Raw genomic sequence first — 18483 nt, 5'->3', positions numbered from 1 at the left:
GTCCTTTTCGTCACGTTTGTATCTACCTATTGACTAAATGTCTGTCAAATATTAGAAAGATTGAGAGATCAGGGGGCTCTCACCATCACCCTGTGCCCTTTGTCCTAAAATTTGGACATTTTTTGACTGAAAAGTGACAATCTTAGCCCTCCGTAGATATTGAAGATGACGTTTTCTGGAAAATCCATCTAATACAATCTTTATATATACACAGAGTCAATAATTTGGTTGAAATTTATGGACATTGAAAGACCAGGGGGGTCTCAACCTCATTTAAGCGGTCTCGGGTAGGTTTTCGCTATATATTTTGAATATCCAACTGGCACTTTGGGCGCTCCGTAAACATAGAAGACAGGAAGTGTACCCAAAGTCCTTTTCGTCACGTTTGTATCTACCTATTGACTAAATGTCTGTCAAATATTAGAAAGATTGAGAGATCAGGGGGCTCTCACCATCACCCTGTGCCCTTTGTCCTAAAATTTGGACATTTTTTGACTGAAAAGTGACAATCTTAGCCCTCCGTAGATATTGAAGATGACGTTTTCTGGAAAATCCATCTAATACAATCTTTATATATACACAGAGTCAATAATTTGGTTGAAATTTATGGACATTGAAAGACCAGGGGGGTCTCAACCTCATTTAAGCGGTCTCGGGTAGGTTTTCGCTATATATTTTGAATATCCAACTGGCACTTTGGGCGCTCCGTAAACATAGAAGACAGGAAGTGTACCCAAAGTCCTTTTCGTCACGTTTGTATCTACCTATTGACTAAATGTCTGTCAAATATTAGAAAGATTGAGAGATCAGGGGGCTCTCACCATCACCCTGTGCCCTTTGTCCTAAAATTTGGACATTTTTTGACTGAAAAGTGACAATCTTAGCCCTCCGTAGATATTGAAGATGACGTTTTCTGGAAAATCCATCTAATACAATCTTTATATATACACAGAGTCAATAATTTGGTTGAAATTTATGGACATTGAAAGACCAGGGGGGTCTCAACCTCATTTAAGCGGTCTCGGGTAGGTTTTCGCTATATATTTTGAATATCCAACTGGCACTTTGGGCGCTCCGTAAACATAGAAGACAGGAAGTGTACCCAAAGTCCTTTTCGTCACGTTTGTATCTACCTATTGACTAAATGTCTGTCAAATATTAGAAAGATTGAGAGATCAGGGGGCTCTCACCATCACCCTGTGCCCTTTGTCCTAAAATTTGGACATTTTTTGACTGAAAAGTGACAATCTTAGCCCTCCGTAGATATTGAAGATGACGTTTTCTGGAAAATCCATCTAATACAATCTTTATATATACACAGAGTCAATAATTTGGTTGAAATTTATGGACATTGAAAGACCAGGGGGGTCTCAACCTCATTTAAGCGGTCTCGGGTAGGTTTTCGCTATATATTTTGAATATCCAACTGGCACTTTGGGCGCTCCGTAAACATAGAAGACAGGAAGTGTACCCAAAGTCCTTTTCGTCACGTTTGTATCTACCTATTGACTAAATGTCTGTCAAATATTAGAAAGATTGAGAGATCAGGGGGCTCTCACCATCACCCTGTGCCCTTTGTCCTAAAATTTGGACATTTTTTGACTGAAAAGTGACAATCTTAGCCCTCCGTAGATATTGAAGATGACGTTTTCTGGAAAATCCATCTAATACAATCTTTATATATACACAGAGTCAATAATTTGGTTGAAATTTATGGACATTGAAAGACCAGGGGGGTCTCAACCTCATTTAAGCGGTCTCGGGTAGGTTTTCGCTATATATTTTGAATATCCAACTGGCACTTTGGGCGCTCCGTAAACATAGAAGACAGGAAGTGTACCCAAAGTCCTTTTCGTCACGTTTGTATCTACCTATTGACTAAATGTCTGTCAAATATTAGAAAGATTGAGAGATCAGGGGGCTCTCACCATCACCCTGTGCCCTTTGTCCTAAAATTTGGACATTTTTTGACTGAAAAGTGACAATCTTAGCCCTCCGTAGATATTGAAGATGACGTTTTCTGGAAAATCCATCTAATACAATCTTTATATATACACAGAGTCAATAATTTGGTTGAAATTTATGGACATTGAAAGACCAGGGGGGTCTCAACCTCATTTAAGCGGTCTCGGGTAGGTTTTCGCTATATATTTTGAATATCCAACTGGCACTTTGGGCGCTCCGTAAACATAGAAGACAGGAAGTGTACCCAAAGTCCTTTTCGTCACGTTTGTATCTACCTATTGACTAAATGTCTGTCAAATATTAGAAAGATTGAGAGATCAGGGGGCTCTCACCATCACCCTGTGCCCTTTGTCCTAAAATTTGGACATTTTTTGACTGAAAAGTGACAATCTTAGCCCTCCGTAGATATTGAAGATGACGTTTTCTGGAAAATCCATCTAATACAATCTTTATATATACACAGAGTCAATAATTTGGTTGAAATTTATGGACATTGAAAGACCAGGGGGGTCTCAACCTCATTTAAGCGGTCTCGGGTAGGTTTTCGCTATATATTTTGAATATCCAACTGGCACTTTGGGCGCTCCGTAAACATAGAAGACAGGAAGTGTACCCAAAGTCCTTTTCGTCACGTTTGTATCTACCTATTGACTAAATGTCTGTCAAATATTAGAAAGATTGAGAGATCAGGGGGCTCTCACCATCACCCTGTGCCCTTTGTCCTAAAATTTGGACATTTTTTGACTGAAAAGTGACAATCTTAGCCCTCCGTAGATATTGAAGATGACGTTTTCTGGAAAATCCATCTAATACAATCTTTATATATACACAGAGTCAATAATTTGGTTGAAATTTATGGACATTGAAAGACCAGGGGGGTCTCAACCTCATTTAAGCGGTCTCGGGTAGGTTTTCGCTATATATTTTGAATATCCAACTGGCACTTTGGGCGCTCCGTAAACATAGAAGACAGGAAGTGTACCCAAAGTCCTTTTCGTCACGTTTGTATCTACCTATTGACTAAATGTCTGTCAAATATTAGAAAGATTGAGAGATCAGGGGGCTCTCACCATCACCCTGTGCCCTTTGTCCTAAAATTTGGACATTTTTTGACTGAAAAGTGACAATCTTAGCCCTCCGTAGATATTGAAGATGACGTTTTCTGGAAAATCCATCTAATACAATCTTTATATATACACAGAGTCAATAATTTGGTTGAATTTTATGGACATTGAAAGACCAGGGGGGTCTCAACCTCATTTAAGCGGTCTCGGGTAGGTTTTCGCTATATATTTTGAATATCCAACTGGCACTTTGGGCGCTCCGTAAACATAGAAGACAGGAAGTGTACCCAAAGTCCTTTTCGTCACGTTTGTATCTACCTATTGACTAAATGTCTGTCAAATATTAGAAAGATTGAGAGATCAGGGGGCTCTCACCATCACCCTGTGCCCTTTGTCCTAAAATTTGGACATTTTTTGACTGAAAAGTGACAATCTTAGCCCTCCGTAGATATTGAAGATGACGTTTTCTGGAAAATCCATCTAATACAATCTTTATATATACACAGAGTCAATAATTTGGTTGAATTTTATGGACATTGAAAGACCAGGGGGGTCTCAACCTCATTTAAGCGGTCTCGGGTAGGTTTTCGCTATATATTTTGAATATCCAACTGGCACTTTGGGCGCTCCGTAAACATAGAAGACAGGAAGTGTACCCAAAGTCCTTTTCGTCACGTTTGTATCTACCTATTGACTAAATGTCTGTCAAATATTAGAAAGATTGAGAGATCAGGGGGCTCTCACCATCACCCTGTGCCCTTTGTCCTAAAATTTGGACATTTTTTGACTGAAAAGTGACAATCTTAGCCCTCCGTAGATATTGAAGATGACGTTTTCTGGAAAATCCATCTAATACAATCTTTATATATACACAGAGTCAATAATTTGGTTGAAATTTATGGACATTGAAAGACCAGGGGGGTCTCAACCTCATTTAAGCGGTCTCGGGTAGGTTTTCGCTATATATTTTGAATATCCAACTGGCACTTTGGGCGCTCCGTAAACATAGAAGACAGGAAGTGTACCCAAAGTCCTTTTCGTCACGTTTGTATCTACCTATTGACTAAATGTCTGTCAAATATTAGAAAGATTGAGAGATCAGGGGGCTCTCACCATCACCCTGTGCCCTTTGTCCTAAAATTTGGACATTTTTTGACTGAAAAGTGACAATCTTAGCCCTCCGTAGATATTGAAGATGACGTTTTCTGGAAAATCCATCTAATACAATCTTTATATATACACAGAGTCAATAATTTGGTTGAAATTTATGGACATTGAAAGACCAGGGGGGTCTCAACCTCATTTAAGCGGTCTCGGGTAGGTTTTCGCTATATATTTTGAATATCCAACTGGCACTTTGGGCGCTCCGTAAACATAGAAGACAGGAAGTGTACCCAAAGTCCTTTTCGTCACGTTTGTATCTACCTATTGACTAAATGTCTGTCAAATATTAGAAAGATTGAGAGATCAGGGGGCTCTCACCATCACCCTGTGCCCTTTGTCCTAAAATTTGGACATTTTTTGACTGAAAAGTGACAATCTTAGCCCTCCGTAGATATTGAAGATGACGTTTTCTGGAAAATCCATCTAATACAATCTTTATATATACACAGAGTCAATAATTTGGTTGAAATTTATGGACATTGAAAGACCAGGGGGGTCTCAACCTCATTTAAGCGGTCTCGGGTAGGTTTTCGCTATATATTTTGAATATCCAACTGGCACTTTGGGCGCTCCGTAAACATAGAAGACAGGAAGTGTACCCAAAGTCCTTTTCGTCACGTTTGTATCTACCTATTGACTAAATGTCTGTCAAATATTAGAAAGATTGAGAGATCAGGGGGCTCTCACCATCACCCTGTGCCCTTTGTCCTAAAATTTGGACATTTTTTGACTGAAATGTGTTTTTTTGGCTTTCCATATATATTTCTATTTATAGTTACAAATATTTGTAGAGTTATTGGTTTTTCTTTTTGTCGTAAGAAACATTATACACAAAAGTATATATTTGAAGTCGTTTTTATGACAAAACTCTATATGACATACAGACAAATAAGTCGCACGGAGAAGGGTTTATATTCGAGGACAACGAGAAATTGCGACAGCTTGAAAAGGTCATTTAATGGTTCCTACGTATCTTATCAGTCCTTTTGACTATGAAAATCGTGCTTTTTATGATTTCCCGTATATAATTTTCTTATGATTTTTCACTAAATTTTGAATATCAAACTGGCTGCTAGCAGCCGGTTGGATATTGAATATCGAATAACGAATAACGAACCGGCTGCTAACTTCACATACATAATTATTTATAGAACTTTAATAAAGCGTGGGTCAGTTGATTAGTAATCACGTTGATTCTGTTAAACTGACTGTTTTATGTACTTTGAATGTTAGAAAAGATTGGTTATAATGAATGGTCTCTTCTGATACTTAAATATGTTGAAGTCGACCCATGCTTTGTAAATTTTAGGGGGGGGGCGCACGCCCGCCACGCCCCCGCCTAAATCCGCCCCTGCGTGTGCCTCAGAAGTTTTACTTAAACCAGAGACAAAATACAAGTGGAAAATGAAAGTAAAAAAGTGTGTTGATAGCTTTTGGTCCGAAAAACTGTTTACTGAAATATCATATACGTAAAGCCTTTTATAAGATCAAAATGCTATTGGATACATATATTCTACAGTACCACCGTTCAAAATTTTCAAATGGTAAAAAAACTTCAATTTGTCCGCTATGTGAGGAAGGAACTAAAAACATAGAACATTTTCTTGTCGTATGCTCTGCCTTAGGGACCGGTCAAAATTTATTGATGCATGGGACCGGTGCAAAAAGAAAATTGTCTGAAATAATTCTCTTGATCCCATGGTTACTGGCAGAATAAAAATATGCTTGTCCCATGCACTTTACCTAGTAAAAAAGTGTGTGTCCCATGTTAAAGCACAAAAACATGATCAAAGTTGTGGATACATTTCATGCAACAATGTATTTGGATAGCTGAAAAATAATGCTACTATGTGTGAACTGTATATATTTTTCTATTATATAGTAAACAAAACAATACATAAGCATATGTTATTGCCAACACAGGAGACCAAACAGATGACAATATGTTATTGATTATAATAAATAATACATGCAATATTAAACAATTAACATGTATGAAGTGTAGTGTAGAATACATTTTTTTCAAAAAAATTGCAGCTTAATTTAGAATCTGACTATTCTAAATGAACAGTGGGTAGGTAAATTTTCCCCCCCAAAAAAATTACAAAAATATGATTTTTTTTTTCTGCTTAGAATAAAACAATCCCCATTATTTGAATAGTCATACAAGAAGAAGTGAACATCTCGAGACAGTTGAATTTTCAAATTTAAAACGAGAGGAATGTGAAAATAGCATCAAAATTAAAGAAGTGAACATCTCCAACTTCCACTTACAACAATATTGTATTTTAAACATTTTTTTTTAAAAGTGGGAAAAAAGTAAAATTTACTATCTCAACATATATGCAGCTTGATTGATTATATATTTATATCTGGGCTATTCAGAGCTTGTTGGGTGTGGGTTCCAGATTTGTTGTAACCTTTGAATGAATATTCCAATCATTTCTTTTGGTAGTATGCTACTGTATTTGTTAAATTTCCACAAACATTCTTTTTCTACAGCCAGTATGTATTAAAAAAAAAGAGTTTTCATTCTACAATGTCTGTTGAATTTGTATAATCATGATAATAACATTTATGATTAAGGTAGTTCAGGGGGTCATCACTGAACATCATTTCTGAGCATGTTTAGATTTTTGTTTTATTTAAGGAATTATGGTCTACATGTACAAAATAAAACAGAAACATTAAAACAATTCATTTTGTTTAATTATAGTTGAAGTAGCACTTTTAATATTGCATGGCCATTTTCAAAATTTCTGTCTCAATCCAAGGGAGATAATTTGTATAGAAAGTACATGGAAATCACACATTTTGTCAATTATCTTAAAAGTATGGCTGGTTTATACACCACATTTCTTTTTAATGAAACTTCTAAAGCATATGAAATGAAAGTGATGTTTAATAGAAAAATACCTTCTGTCAGGAAAGACAACTCTGGTAAATGGGAGACAACTCTGCTTTATGGGAGGTCAGATTTATATTTGACAATCATGCTTTTTTGTGCAGAAATACTATCCATGAATTCGTTTTTTTTTTTACATTTGTTAAACAGTTATACATGTAAAATATCTAATCAAATTTTTACATATTTTTTTAATTTTATATCAAAGTATTTTTTCATGTTTATTCTGTTTCACAATTTTTTGTTGTTGCCTTCACTGTTCTTTAAATCTTGAAAATGAATTTGCTATGTTGTAACTGTTAAATTCACATTGCTAGATGTTCATGATGTTATTTTTGTTTGTTATAGATTTATCAATTATTATTTTTTTCATATACAGACATTGTTTCAAAAAGTTCATGTCCCATGCTTGCTAATAATGAAAAAAACATTGAGTCCCATTCCTGTAAACACTGCAAAAAGTGCTTGTCCCATTACAGTTTGCACCGGTCCCATGCATCAAGAAATTTTGACCGGTCCCTTATGTATTAGAGACATCCGAGTCAAGTTATCTCAAAGCTTTATACAGTTGTTGTACCAAAGATTTGGACCGCTGCATAGACTGACATATGCGTTAGCAACTCGAAAATGATACAATTAATCTTGGACTGTAGTCGTTTTGAGTGGTACGATGTGTTAGAGAAAAATGACATAAATTTGGTGGAATCAATCACTAGAAAGAAGCCTGTTTTACTCGCTACATGAAAGCGTAGTGCGCTCCTTGAAAGTAAATTAACATTTAAAAGTTGTAAGGTTTACCAAACTCATAGGCTGTAAATAGATAAAATTGTTTAAAGATAATGTATAGTGACTGGAAACAGATGTAAATATAAAGCAACAAAATTTTACTGGATGAACTTCAGGTTCTCCTGATAGAAGAGGGATTTACAGAAGGTAACGGTAACGGTTACAGAAAACAACGTCAGTAACTTGATTACTCTCCCCTTTACAAATATTCCCCTGATGAAAATGTCAACATTACTCGTAGTTCGAGGAAAATATTACCTAGCCGTAATTACACAGTCATTTCGATCTGTTCCAATTTTAATGCGAACAAACAGCAAAAACTTTTCACAAACAATTCACTCTGAAGACGATATCTCGAATGTCATAAACAGGTCTCTTGAAAATTACACTGATAATACACTTGAACCATATCAGATTGTTAAATTCTCACTGGGAAAAAGCTTCACAAACTCTGGTATAGACATTAAACAAATAATAAAAGATTCGAGAGGAAAACGAGTTGATCATTTTGCTTCAAATGAAGACGAGAAAAACATTCACACTTATCAAATTAAATTTGCATCAGTTTTTAAGGAGGGTTTCAATGCCCTGTATAATACGGCAGATGGTAAATTAAGTAAAAGTGCAAAATTGGACTTTGCAACTCAAGCTTTCAGGACAGGATTTTTAGAAAACCAAGGTAACTTGATTTAAAAATCCAGTGTATCCATGCACCTATTCTGTATTCTGTATTCTGTAGGTGTCGCTGTTGACACTGGATTGTCTCCCTTGTAATTTATGAAATATGGCGTGTATATATTTCACTCTGGTAAACACCTCACTTGTACTTTAAATATATACTTATAGGTGGCAACTGTGCTTAACATATTTTGACAAAAATTAAAAATATACATTTATTAATTAACAAATGATTAAGAGGAAAAGAGATATTTTTAAAAAATAAATAAAATATTATTTCATTAATCAAAACGGTGCGATTCGCAAATAAAGTCACCCAACAAACGCATTAGTGTTTCATTAGGGACGGAGACATTCTCGTTTTCCATTGACAATAAAAGTTCTAAATCAATATGCAACGATCCTGTGTTAAAGTATATCTCATGTTACATTTGTTATTCTCGTGGTGTTTTGTCTGATGATTGGTCTGTTTCTGTGTGTGTTGCGTTTCGGTGTTGTGTCGTTGTTCTCCTCTTATATTTAATGCGTTTCGCTCGGTTTTGGTTTGTTACCCCGATTTTGTTTTTTGTCCATGGATTTATGAGTTTTGAACAGCGGTATACTACTGTTGCCTTTATTCATGTATAAGTTTTTGTCTTGCCTCTTCATAGTTTTCACAAAATAGTAAATAATGTTCCACAGTTTCTAATTGACCAAAATCACACTTGGGGTCAATATTTTGATTGATTTTGTTAAGGTAATTTTTTGAATAATATCCGGATCTTAGATTTCTAATTATTTTTGCTGTTTTATGATCTGGATAATCAAATGTTGATTTTTTGCTGACAGTCTGATGAAAATTGTAATAAAATCTCCCTGTATCACTATTATCCCATCTATGTTGCCACTTTTTATTTACTAAAACTCTTGCTGCTGTTTTAATATCTTGTTTAGTCACTGTAATATGAGCTTCTTTTTGAATTTGATTTGCTTCTTTGGCTGCCTCTTTAGCTAGTTTATCAGCTATTTCATTTCCTCTAACATCAACATGTCCTGGGGTCCAATCAAAATTAATTTTAATTCCATGATGTTTTTGTATTGATTTAATGAGAGAGATAATTTCATGTGAAGTGGATCTGTGGTTTAATTTAGAGTTAAAATTCCGATGGCTGACTGACTGTCCGAAAATATTTTTACTTCTTCTATAATGGTTTTATTTTCAATTCTGCTAACATAATCTAATACTAATTTTATTGCAACAAGTTCTGCCAAAAGAATTGAACCCCTTTTTGAAACAGGTTGTTTGAGTTCTATTTCTTCATTGTTGACAATTAAAATTGCCCCTGCTCCACAAGGTCCTGGGTTGGATTGGCAAGAGCCGTCTGTAAAAGCAACAACTGTTGATGTAGATACTGTGTTAAGTTTGTTTACTATTAAATTTTTTCCTGTGATTTCTTGTTCTTTAGTTCTGTTTTTTGAGGAACCAAGAGTACGCCAATATTCTGGTGGAGATTTTGATGCTTGTAGACCTTGAAATTGATATTCTGGCTCTATGTCATCAATACTGATATTTGTTTCTTCTCTCTTGTTTTCTGCTTGTTGTAACATTAAGCCTAAAGGTGATATGCACCTATTAAACATGTTAAATAAAGACTTTTATGACTTCACTTCAATCAACTGATAAAACCAATAATTGGATAAATAAACATTGTGTGAACACATTCATAACATATTTTTATTTCATAAAATCTTCTGTTAGCATGGTTCCACTTAATATTTTGTGTAATGTGTGTCTAAAATTAGGGAAACCCCTGTTGTGGGAGTTCCTTCAATGTCAGTCAGAGCTCAGACATAAATTTTGTTTCGACTTACAATGACTTAAAGAAGTCAAAACATGTATTTATTATTAAAATGCGTTTTCAATTTTAGACTTATCTAAGTAAAAAAATGACAGACTTGTTTAGGTCTATTTATGTTGATGAACAAAAATGATGAATAAACTTAATTGTACTTGGTGGCCAAAATACACTACCTATGACAGCAAAAACATGTCTGAGATCTAGAGTTCACATGGACTAGAGCTATCTATATTTAATTATCTACATTAATTGAACATTCTTACTAAAATGCTAAACACAATTTTTTTACCTCATTAAGTGTGGTTCCAGGTGGTTGCATTGTAAGGTTAATTAACATTATCCCGAATTCTTTAGATTCTCATTCATATTTTTCTTTAAAAGACAAAGCATTGTCCTTCAATGTTGTCATTATTTGATTTAGATGCATGACCCGTTTATAAATATGTGTGGGTCTTGAAGTTAACCAATTTTGATCACTTATCAACTTGAAGGAGTCGGTATTTGGTACTTTTTGATTCTGGTCAATTATATCCTGCTTAACAATTTTTAATTGACTTATAAAAGTCGTATTTTGTATTGCATTAAAGGGAGACAAATCCTAAAACTAACAAATTTAGACCTCAACTAGTCAAAAGCAGATTCAGACTTGTTTATGTCTGAGCTCTGACTGAATGTCCCGTGAATCTGTGCATGCTTTCTAAAAATAGCTTATTTTGAATAAAGGAAAGATTTTATACAACGAAATATAGCTGAATTTGAACCAATCGCAATGACAAGGATGCAGAACAAAAATTATTTCAATCTGATAAAATTATGACTTATATAAAACAAATTTTATCTGATGGTGTACATGTAAATTTTAATGAAAATGGCCAAATATTATAAATCACGGGATTGCAGTTATTAATTAACTCTTGAACTTATCAATTTTATTCTTTTTTATCCCTGCAGAAGGCTTAGAAACAATAACAAGAACAATTTTCTTTGTGTTACTGTGTTGATATGACGAAATCAGCTGTGCGTACACCCGGGACTCCACTGTAACTTACCTCGCCTATTTCTGACACCTAGTTCCATTTAGCATGATTAGTATGACCTCATCGTTTTGCTTTGACACCTTAGTTACTGCAACCACATCAACATGGTGGAAGAAAAAAATAAATAGCCTTTTCTTTTTAAAAGTAAGATGTCATAATCATTTGGCCTATCTGACACCCTGCTCAGTCATTGTCAGTCACTCTTAGATGTGCAGCATCCCTAATATGTTACACACCAGGTTTTATAACAGTTTACACAGGTCAGACAAGTACATGACTTTTGTATTGCCAGTGTTAGACAATATCCATCATGATCATGTAAATTTTCTGCATATTATATGCCAGTCAAATTTCATTTTCTGAAATGGTATGGTTATATTATCATGATTATTAATGTCCCCGAGGTCCAACACAAATTTAATTCAAACTTTCTGGAAGACTGCTCCTTAAATTTTGTATCAAAGCTTTATAAAGTGAGCAGAAATAAATTCCAATTATCTGTAACATCAAAATGTGTAAGGAAAATTTATCAGCTTCATCATGATACATGTATGACAGCAAAACTATTGTTTGGTCTACCAATGCAAGTGATAAATTTCTAAGGGAGAAAATAAATGATCAAAAAAGGTAAAACGCTACAATTAACTGAAAAATATGGCATGCATGTTTTCTGTGTATTTTTATAATCAAATATCAGTTGCTGGACATAATCATTATCTGTACAATTATGGTTTGATTGAAAATAGGGATTTTAAATTTTAGTTTCTTGTGTATAATCGGAGTTTAGTATGACGTCCATTATCACTGTACTATTATGCATATTTTAGGGGCCAGCTGAAGGACACCTACGGGTGCGGGAATTCTCGCTACATTGAAGACCCATTGGTTGCCTTCGGCTGTTGTTTGCTCTATGGTCGGGTGGTTGTCGCTTTGACATATTCACCATTTCCTTTCTCAATTTTATTTTTTATAACCATATATTCATGATAACTAAATTATTTAATCTAAATATTTTGAAATTTTACTATACACTTATATTATAAAAAGTCATGACAGCATGGACAGTGTTCAAATAATATGTCATAAAGCCTTAATGGTAATAAAATTGAGAATGGAAATGGGGAATATGTCAAAGAGACAACAACACAACCAAAGAGCAGACAACAGCCAAAGGCCATCAGCAGTGAGAAATCCAGCACCAAGAGGTGGTCCTCAGCTGGCACCCAAATAAAATTGTGTACTAGTTCAGTGAAAATTGACATCACACTAAGTTCATGTGTTGCTGTCTTTTATAACCATGATAACATGAATATATGTTAATTACTGATTTTCAGTTATTTTGTATCTTGAAATTTTTGGATGTATATAATTATGTTATAAACTTTGCAATGTTGGGCCCATTTTTTCAAAATCTTAAATCTTCAATTTCATGACTAGCATGCATACATGAACATGTATGTACATGTAGCACATGCATATCATTCATTTAAAAGATAAGAAAATAGGACATTTCATATTGAAACAGGTAAATCAAATTGAGTTTTCTCCCTTTAATCACAAATTTCAAAATAATTAAACATGCAGTCTATTTTTCCATGAATATTAATTTAATCAATTGGAAAAACAAATCGATTCATAAACACAATCTGTCATATAAAACTAAATATGAATGTTTTTCTGTCTATTATCTGTCAGATTATGATTATAAAAATATTACCATGTAATTATTTTGTTAATTTGGTAATTTGCTAATCATGCTGATGAATTTGTTTGTATTTTTAAATTCGCCTAATTTTAAAAAGAAATATTAAAACAGAAATAAAAGATTTTTATAGTTTGTTCATATGATTAGCTGTTACAATACAGGTAAGGCAAGGATTAAGAGCCTAATGTTAACCATGTTTAACCCTGCAGCAATCTTAAAGTGATACATGAGGTAAAATGTTAAGAAATAGCTATAGTCTGTAAAAGTTGAATATTTATTAAATGTTAAATTGGTGGCCCGACACCTAGACATTACACAATAAAGCTGCCCTTTGATTAACTTGTCACAGAAGTAATAATTTAACACATTAGTTTTGATGTAAGGACTTTATATTTTGGTAACTCTATTAAAAAAAGGTATATATATAATTACTTGATTCCCTAAAAGAATAACTTTTTTGCTGACATTGATAAAATGACCATTTCTATTTCTTTTCTATCTTCCTTTGTTGTCAGAGTTGTAGGAACTGTTCAAATTTATGCAATTTCCATATAGACCATCCAAAAAATGGGAGGTTCAAACCTCCAAACCCCACTGCCCTGGTCTGGCACTGTACATGTAAAGTTGTTTGTTACATTTATTTTATGTGATCGGATGATACATGTATTTGTTCAATACTTTTTTATGCATTCATATTTGCATCTATAGAGAAAAAGTGTTTTGATACTAAATTCCTACATTATATCCATATTTATTTATAAAATTAAAAATTCAGTTGGAGCATTCTGTCTAAATACTTTAATCAATAAATTTTAATTTTCAAGTCAAATCCCATCATTTGTATAAATATTCAAATCCTGTCATTTCAGATTTTCATGAAAGATGCTTAGAGAAGATGTTTTATACTAAAGAGGAAAGTGAATTATTCAGGACAGTACTTCTAGCTAACCATCTGTTTGGGAGACTAGCAGCAAACTTTGTTCAGAATTATTTTGTATCACATGATCACAGGTCACATGACATATACAATAAATGTCCTTGTGATGAGTGTGGAGAGAAAATACTATACAACAATTCTGGTATAGGTATGTATCACATAATCACAGGTCAAATGATGGGGGAGTGGGGGTCATATATCAATGTTGGGTCACTCTGACCATAAATTTTCAGTTAGTATTTATGCACAATTACTTCTGAGACTGCACTGTTTGGGAAAAAAAGTTGTCTTTTGGGAATAATTTTTAGTCATTTTTTTTTTAAATTGGAATTTTTCTCCAGGGGAAAAAGCCCTTATTCTCCAGTATTTAAGGCAAACAATATCACTGACATTATTACTTCAAATCGATTTATCAATACACTGTGTACACATATATATCTAGCACAGAGGCACTCATTACTGTCAATTCCAAAATTGTGAGGTTTTTGTCGAGCCTGGGACTTTTGTCGCAGAAAGCTTGACATAGGGATAGTCATCTGGCGTGAATGGCGTTAGCTAAATTCTAAAAAGCTTTATATTTTAGAAGGTGGAAGACCTGGATGCTTCATACTTTGTACATGGATGCCTCATGTGTGAAGTTTCTGTCAATCACATGTCCAATGTCCTTGACCTTATTTTCATTGATCAGTGCATGCCTACTTGAAAAAAAAGTGAAGATTTTTTGTAGTGTTAAATTCTCTATTATCATTCTTATTATAAGTTTTAGGATAACTTAATACCTTGCAAGGTCCTCATGCCCGTCAGACAGTTTTCACTTGACCTCAACCTCATTTCATGGATCGGTGAACAAGATTAAGTCTTGGTGGTCAAGTCCATATCTCAGATACTCTAAGCAATAGATCTAGTTTATTCTGTGAATAGAAGGACTGTAAGATGTACATGTCCAACTGGCAGGTTTCATCTGACCTTGGGTATCAATACACAGTTAGAAAAAAAACTTAAAATTGACACTCATAATTTTTAAACACCCATTTTCCTCTCCTTTCTAACAAATAAGGCTTAATATTTGTGTTATGAATGTATATATTTATAGAAAGAGAATCTTCCATAGATTTGATTTCTAATGGTCATAATGGTGAAATATAATCCCTTTTGAGTGGTACCATGGCAATAAACAGCATTTCTTTTATACAAAATATTGCCAAAAATGGGAGGGGGACATGTCACAAAAGTCTCCAAAATTTGGTCCAAAGAGAAATTTCAATCAAATACAGTGATATCTTTCCTGAAACCATAGGTTTATATCTATCAAGTGGTCCCAAAAAAAAATCTTATGTACATTTGTATTTCTGCTTGTTTTTCATAAAATTGAATTGAAAAGATCGAGTGCAAAATCTTTTTTGATAAACACTACAATAATTTATGGACCTATGGGCAGTACGGATAGGAAAATACGGACTGTCAATCATATAAATGGCCTATAAACATGATAAAACATGTTAAAAACAAAATCTAAATGTTCATATAAACCCACTATTAGAAGGCTATATTATTCTTCAATTATATAAAAATCATTTTTTTTGTACAAAAACTTTCATATTTAAAAAATTCACCATGGCCATAATGCGAAACTAAACTTCTAACTGTGTTTTGCTACCTTGACCTCAATTTTATGGTTCAGTGGTTATAGTAAAGTTTTTGTGTTTTCGTCTGTTTTTCTTAATACTGTATACAATAGGTCTACTATATTTGGTGTATGGAATGATTGTAAGGTGTTCATGTCTAGCTGGCAGGTGTCATCTGACCCTGACCTTATTTTCATGGTTCAGTGGTTAAAGTTAAGTTTTTGAGTTTTTGTCTTTTTTCTAATTAATACTATATGCAATAGGTCAACTATATTTGGTGTATGGAAATATTTTATGAACTTTATGTCAGTCGCACAGGTTTTATTTGAGCGTGATCTCATTTTAAAGGTTCATGCCTAGCTCAGTGTCAAGTTTTGGTGTGTTTTTCTTGATTCATAATTTACAATAGGTCAACTATCTTGTATGGAAGATTTGTTAGCTGTACATGCATGCCTGGCATGGTTCATCTGACCCTGACCTCATTTTCATGGTTCATTGGTCAATGTTTAGTCTTTTTGATTAATGTTAACAGTTAAGTTTATGTGACAGTTGTAATAAAGCTTAATATTTAGGACTTTCAACATAATATCAATAATTGACAGTGTATGCACTCTTGTTATTGATGGAAATAATGGGACTGTATCGCAATGATCAGATGATAGGAGCTTGCATTCTTATAATTGATACATATACATAAAATTTCTAATTAAGGTGGAATGACCGTATGGGTGTCTTTTTCCATCTTTGATTGTAAAAAACAGAGAACCAAAGATCCAGATTTTCAATCAAGTTAGCAAAATTTGTTGCAGGAATGCAGACATTTAATGTGAATTTTCATTTAAAAGAACCAATTTATATTAATATAACTTATAATTATTGATATTTTTGCAAATGATGATTATTTTTGTTTTGTTTTTAAAAAAAAATTAAATTGGCATTTTAAGGGTAGGTAACTCTTGAATAGTGCTTTTTCTAAAGGATTCTACATTGAATTTTCAGTTTTTGTATTTTAGCCGGAAATAACGTACGGTGACCCTATTTTTTCTTTTGGTATTCTCAAAGCATTGTCTGAAAGCTATCTTTTCCTTGAGTATTTAAGAATTCTATCGTTTTGTTTAATTTCTAATCACAAAATTGTGTTTTTTCCTGTATAATCCTTACAAAATGTGTCATTTTGTCACGCCCTAAAGCTTGAGAAAATGCGCGGTGACCTATCATTTTTATTACATTTTTCAACATATATCAATAGATACTATGTTTTGGCAAAGTATGAACAAATTCTATCATTTTTATTTTAGACTTCCAAATTACCACCTTAATCTTGAATTTAAGTACATTTTACAAAATTGACAATACAACATGTATTCAATGCAAGCAAGATTTTGCTAATGACTAATGTACAGAATACAACATGAATAGCTTAACACCAAAAATTGCATTTGTTTTAGTTGTATTAGTTTTTATGAACCATCCTTAAAACAGTGATGCAGAAGTTACTTGAAATTATTTCAACTTTTAGAAGGTACTTGTTTCTTTTCTCTTTTTTGTAGGGAGTGAATTTCTGTGGTATGGATATCCTGATATAATGGTTAATTCAATTGGAGGAAGTACTATGATTGCAAGGCCTGAAAAAATAGATAGAGATGAACAAATAGCTGAAGGAGACACCTATTTGAAAGCAGATTTTGATGAAAGACAGATAATTGAAAGTGAAGAAAATATTGCACTTCTAAGATATGAAAGGAATGTATCAAAGTTTGTCGCTCAAGCTGTCACATTTTCTTTTTACCAAAAATATTATCAGTTGAAAATGAATAAGAACAAGAGAAATGTCGTTCCTGTTACTCTTGTTCCAATGCTAGCCCTTACAGGAACTCATTTTGACATCTATTTATATGACCATGAATATGATATTCTTTTGCGTAATAAAGGACCACCAATTTCATTATGGAAATGTGAATATCCCAAAGCTGAGTTAGATATGTCATCGGTTCTTAAAATTTGGATGGTTTTCAATCATTTAACACTCAAAACAAGTCTTGAAGAAAATATGGTTCAAGAACTTAAAGGGTCATGTGACTTTTTACATGCCTTGTCATCGGGACACAAAACTATAATAGGAGAGACTATCAGTATGAGGAACAGGTTTTATCCAAGACGGTATAAAGAGATTGATGCTCTTCCATCACAAAGCCAGGAGAAGATCCTGCACTTTCCAAAGCAAAAAGATTCAATATGAGAAATATGTGGTAAGATTATAAACAAGATGAAATGTTTAATTCAATCATAAACAACTATTTTTAAATATATATACATTCTTGCTTTAAAATTTTAGAGTTTGAGATGATTATTTGATTATTGGTTAAGTAAAAAAAGAACTTTGGACACTCTATTCATATTGGTAGTATTTTCATTTTGATACCTATATATTATTTGTCTATCTCTATCAATTGTGTAGGTTTGAGCTTAACAGTGCAATTTCCATGCACAAATGATTTCAAATCACATTACTTGAATTTGTTCATTCAAAAATATGATTTATATTATTTGAAATTAGAAATTGAAAATGGAAATGGAGAATGTGCCAAAATGACAACAACCCGACCAAAGAGCAGAAAACAGCCCAAGGCTATTGGGTATATTCAACATAGTGATCAAATACCTTCAGCTGGCCCCTAAACATTAAAGAATACTTGACATGATAATCATGATGATGAAAAATTTTAAAACTCAGATGACAGAAAATTATACCACTTGACTTCTTTCTGTTGATTGGCCT

At 33.5% G+C, this 18483-nt stretch overlaps 1 protein-coding gene across 1 annotated transcript; it reads left to right on the top strand.

Moving 5' to 3' along the window:
• The first annotated feature begins 8094 nt into the window (after positions 1 to 8094).
• Positions 8095 to 17943, top strand: LOC134697975 (uncharacterized). The gene is made up of 3 exons (XM_063560259.1): positions 8095 to 8563; positions 14012 to 14227; positions 17255 to 17943. The coding sequence occupies exons 1-3, from the start codon at positions 8101 to 8103 to the stop codon at positions 17941 to 17943; spliced, it is 1368 nt and encodes a 455-aa protein (XP_063416329.1). The 5' UTR covers positions 8095 to 8100.
• The last annotated feature ends 540 nt before the right edge of the window (positions 17944 to 18483 follow it).

The sequence above is a fragment of the Mytilus trossulus genome, chromosome 14, assembly GCF_036588685.1.
Source record: "Mytilus trossulus isolate FHL-02 chromosome 14, PNRI_Mtr1.1.1.hap1, whole genome shotgun sequence".
NCBI classification, from domain to species: domain Eukaryota; kingdom Metazoa; phylum Mollusca; class Bivalvia; order Mytilida; family Mytilidae; genus Mytilus; species Mytilus trossulus.
Note: the sequence above shows the minus strand (reverse complement) of the source record. Positions and strands in the feature narration are given on the sequence as shown.

Coding starts and splice junctions, on each gene's coding strand:
- LOC134697975 (XM_063560259.1), top strand. CDS start 8,101: ATGAAAATGTCAACATTACTCGTAGTTCGAGGAAAATATTACCTAGCC. Junction 8,564..14,011: donor AGGATTTTTAGAAAACCAAG/GTAACTTGATTT, acceptor CTGTCATTTCAG/ATTTTCATGAAAGATGCTTA. Junction 14,228..17,254: donor ATACAACAATTCTGGTATAG/GTATGTATCACA, acceptor TCTTTTTTGTAG/GGAGTGAATTTCTGTGGTAT.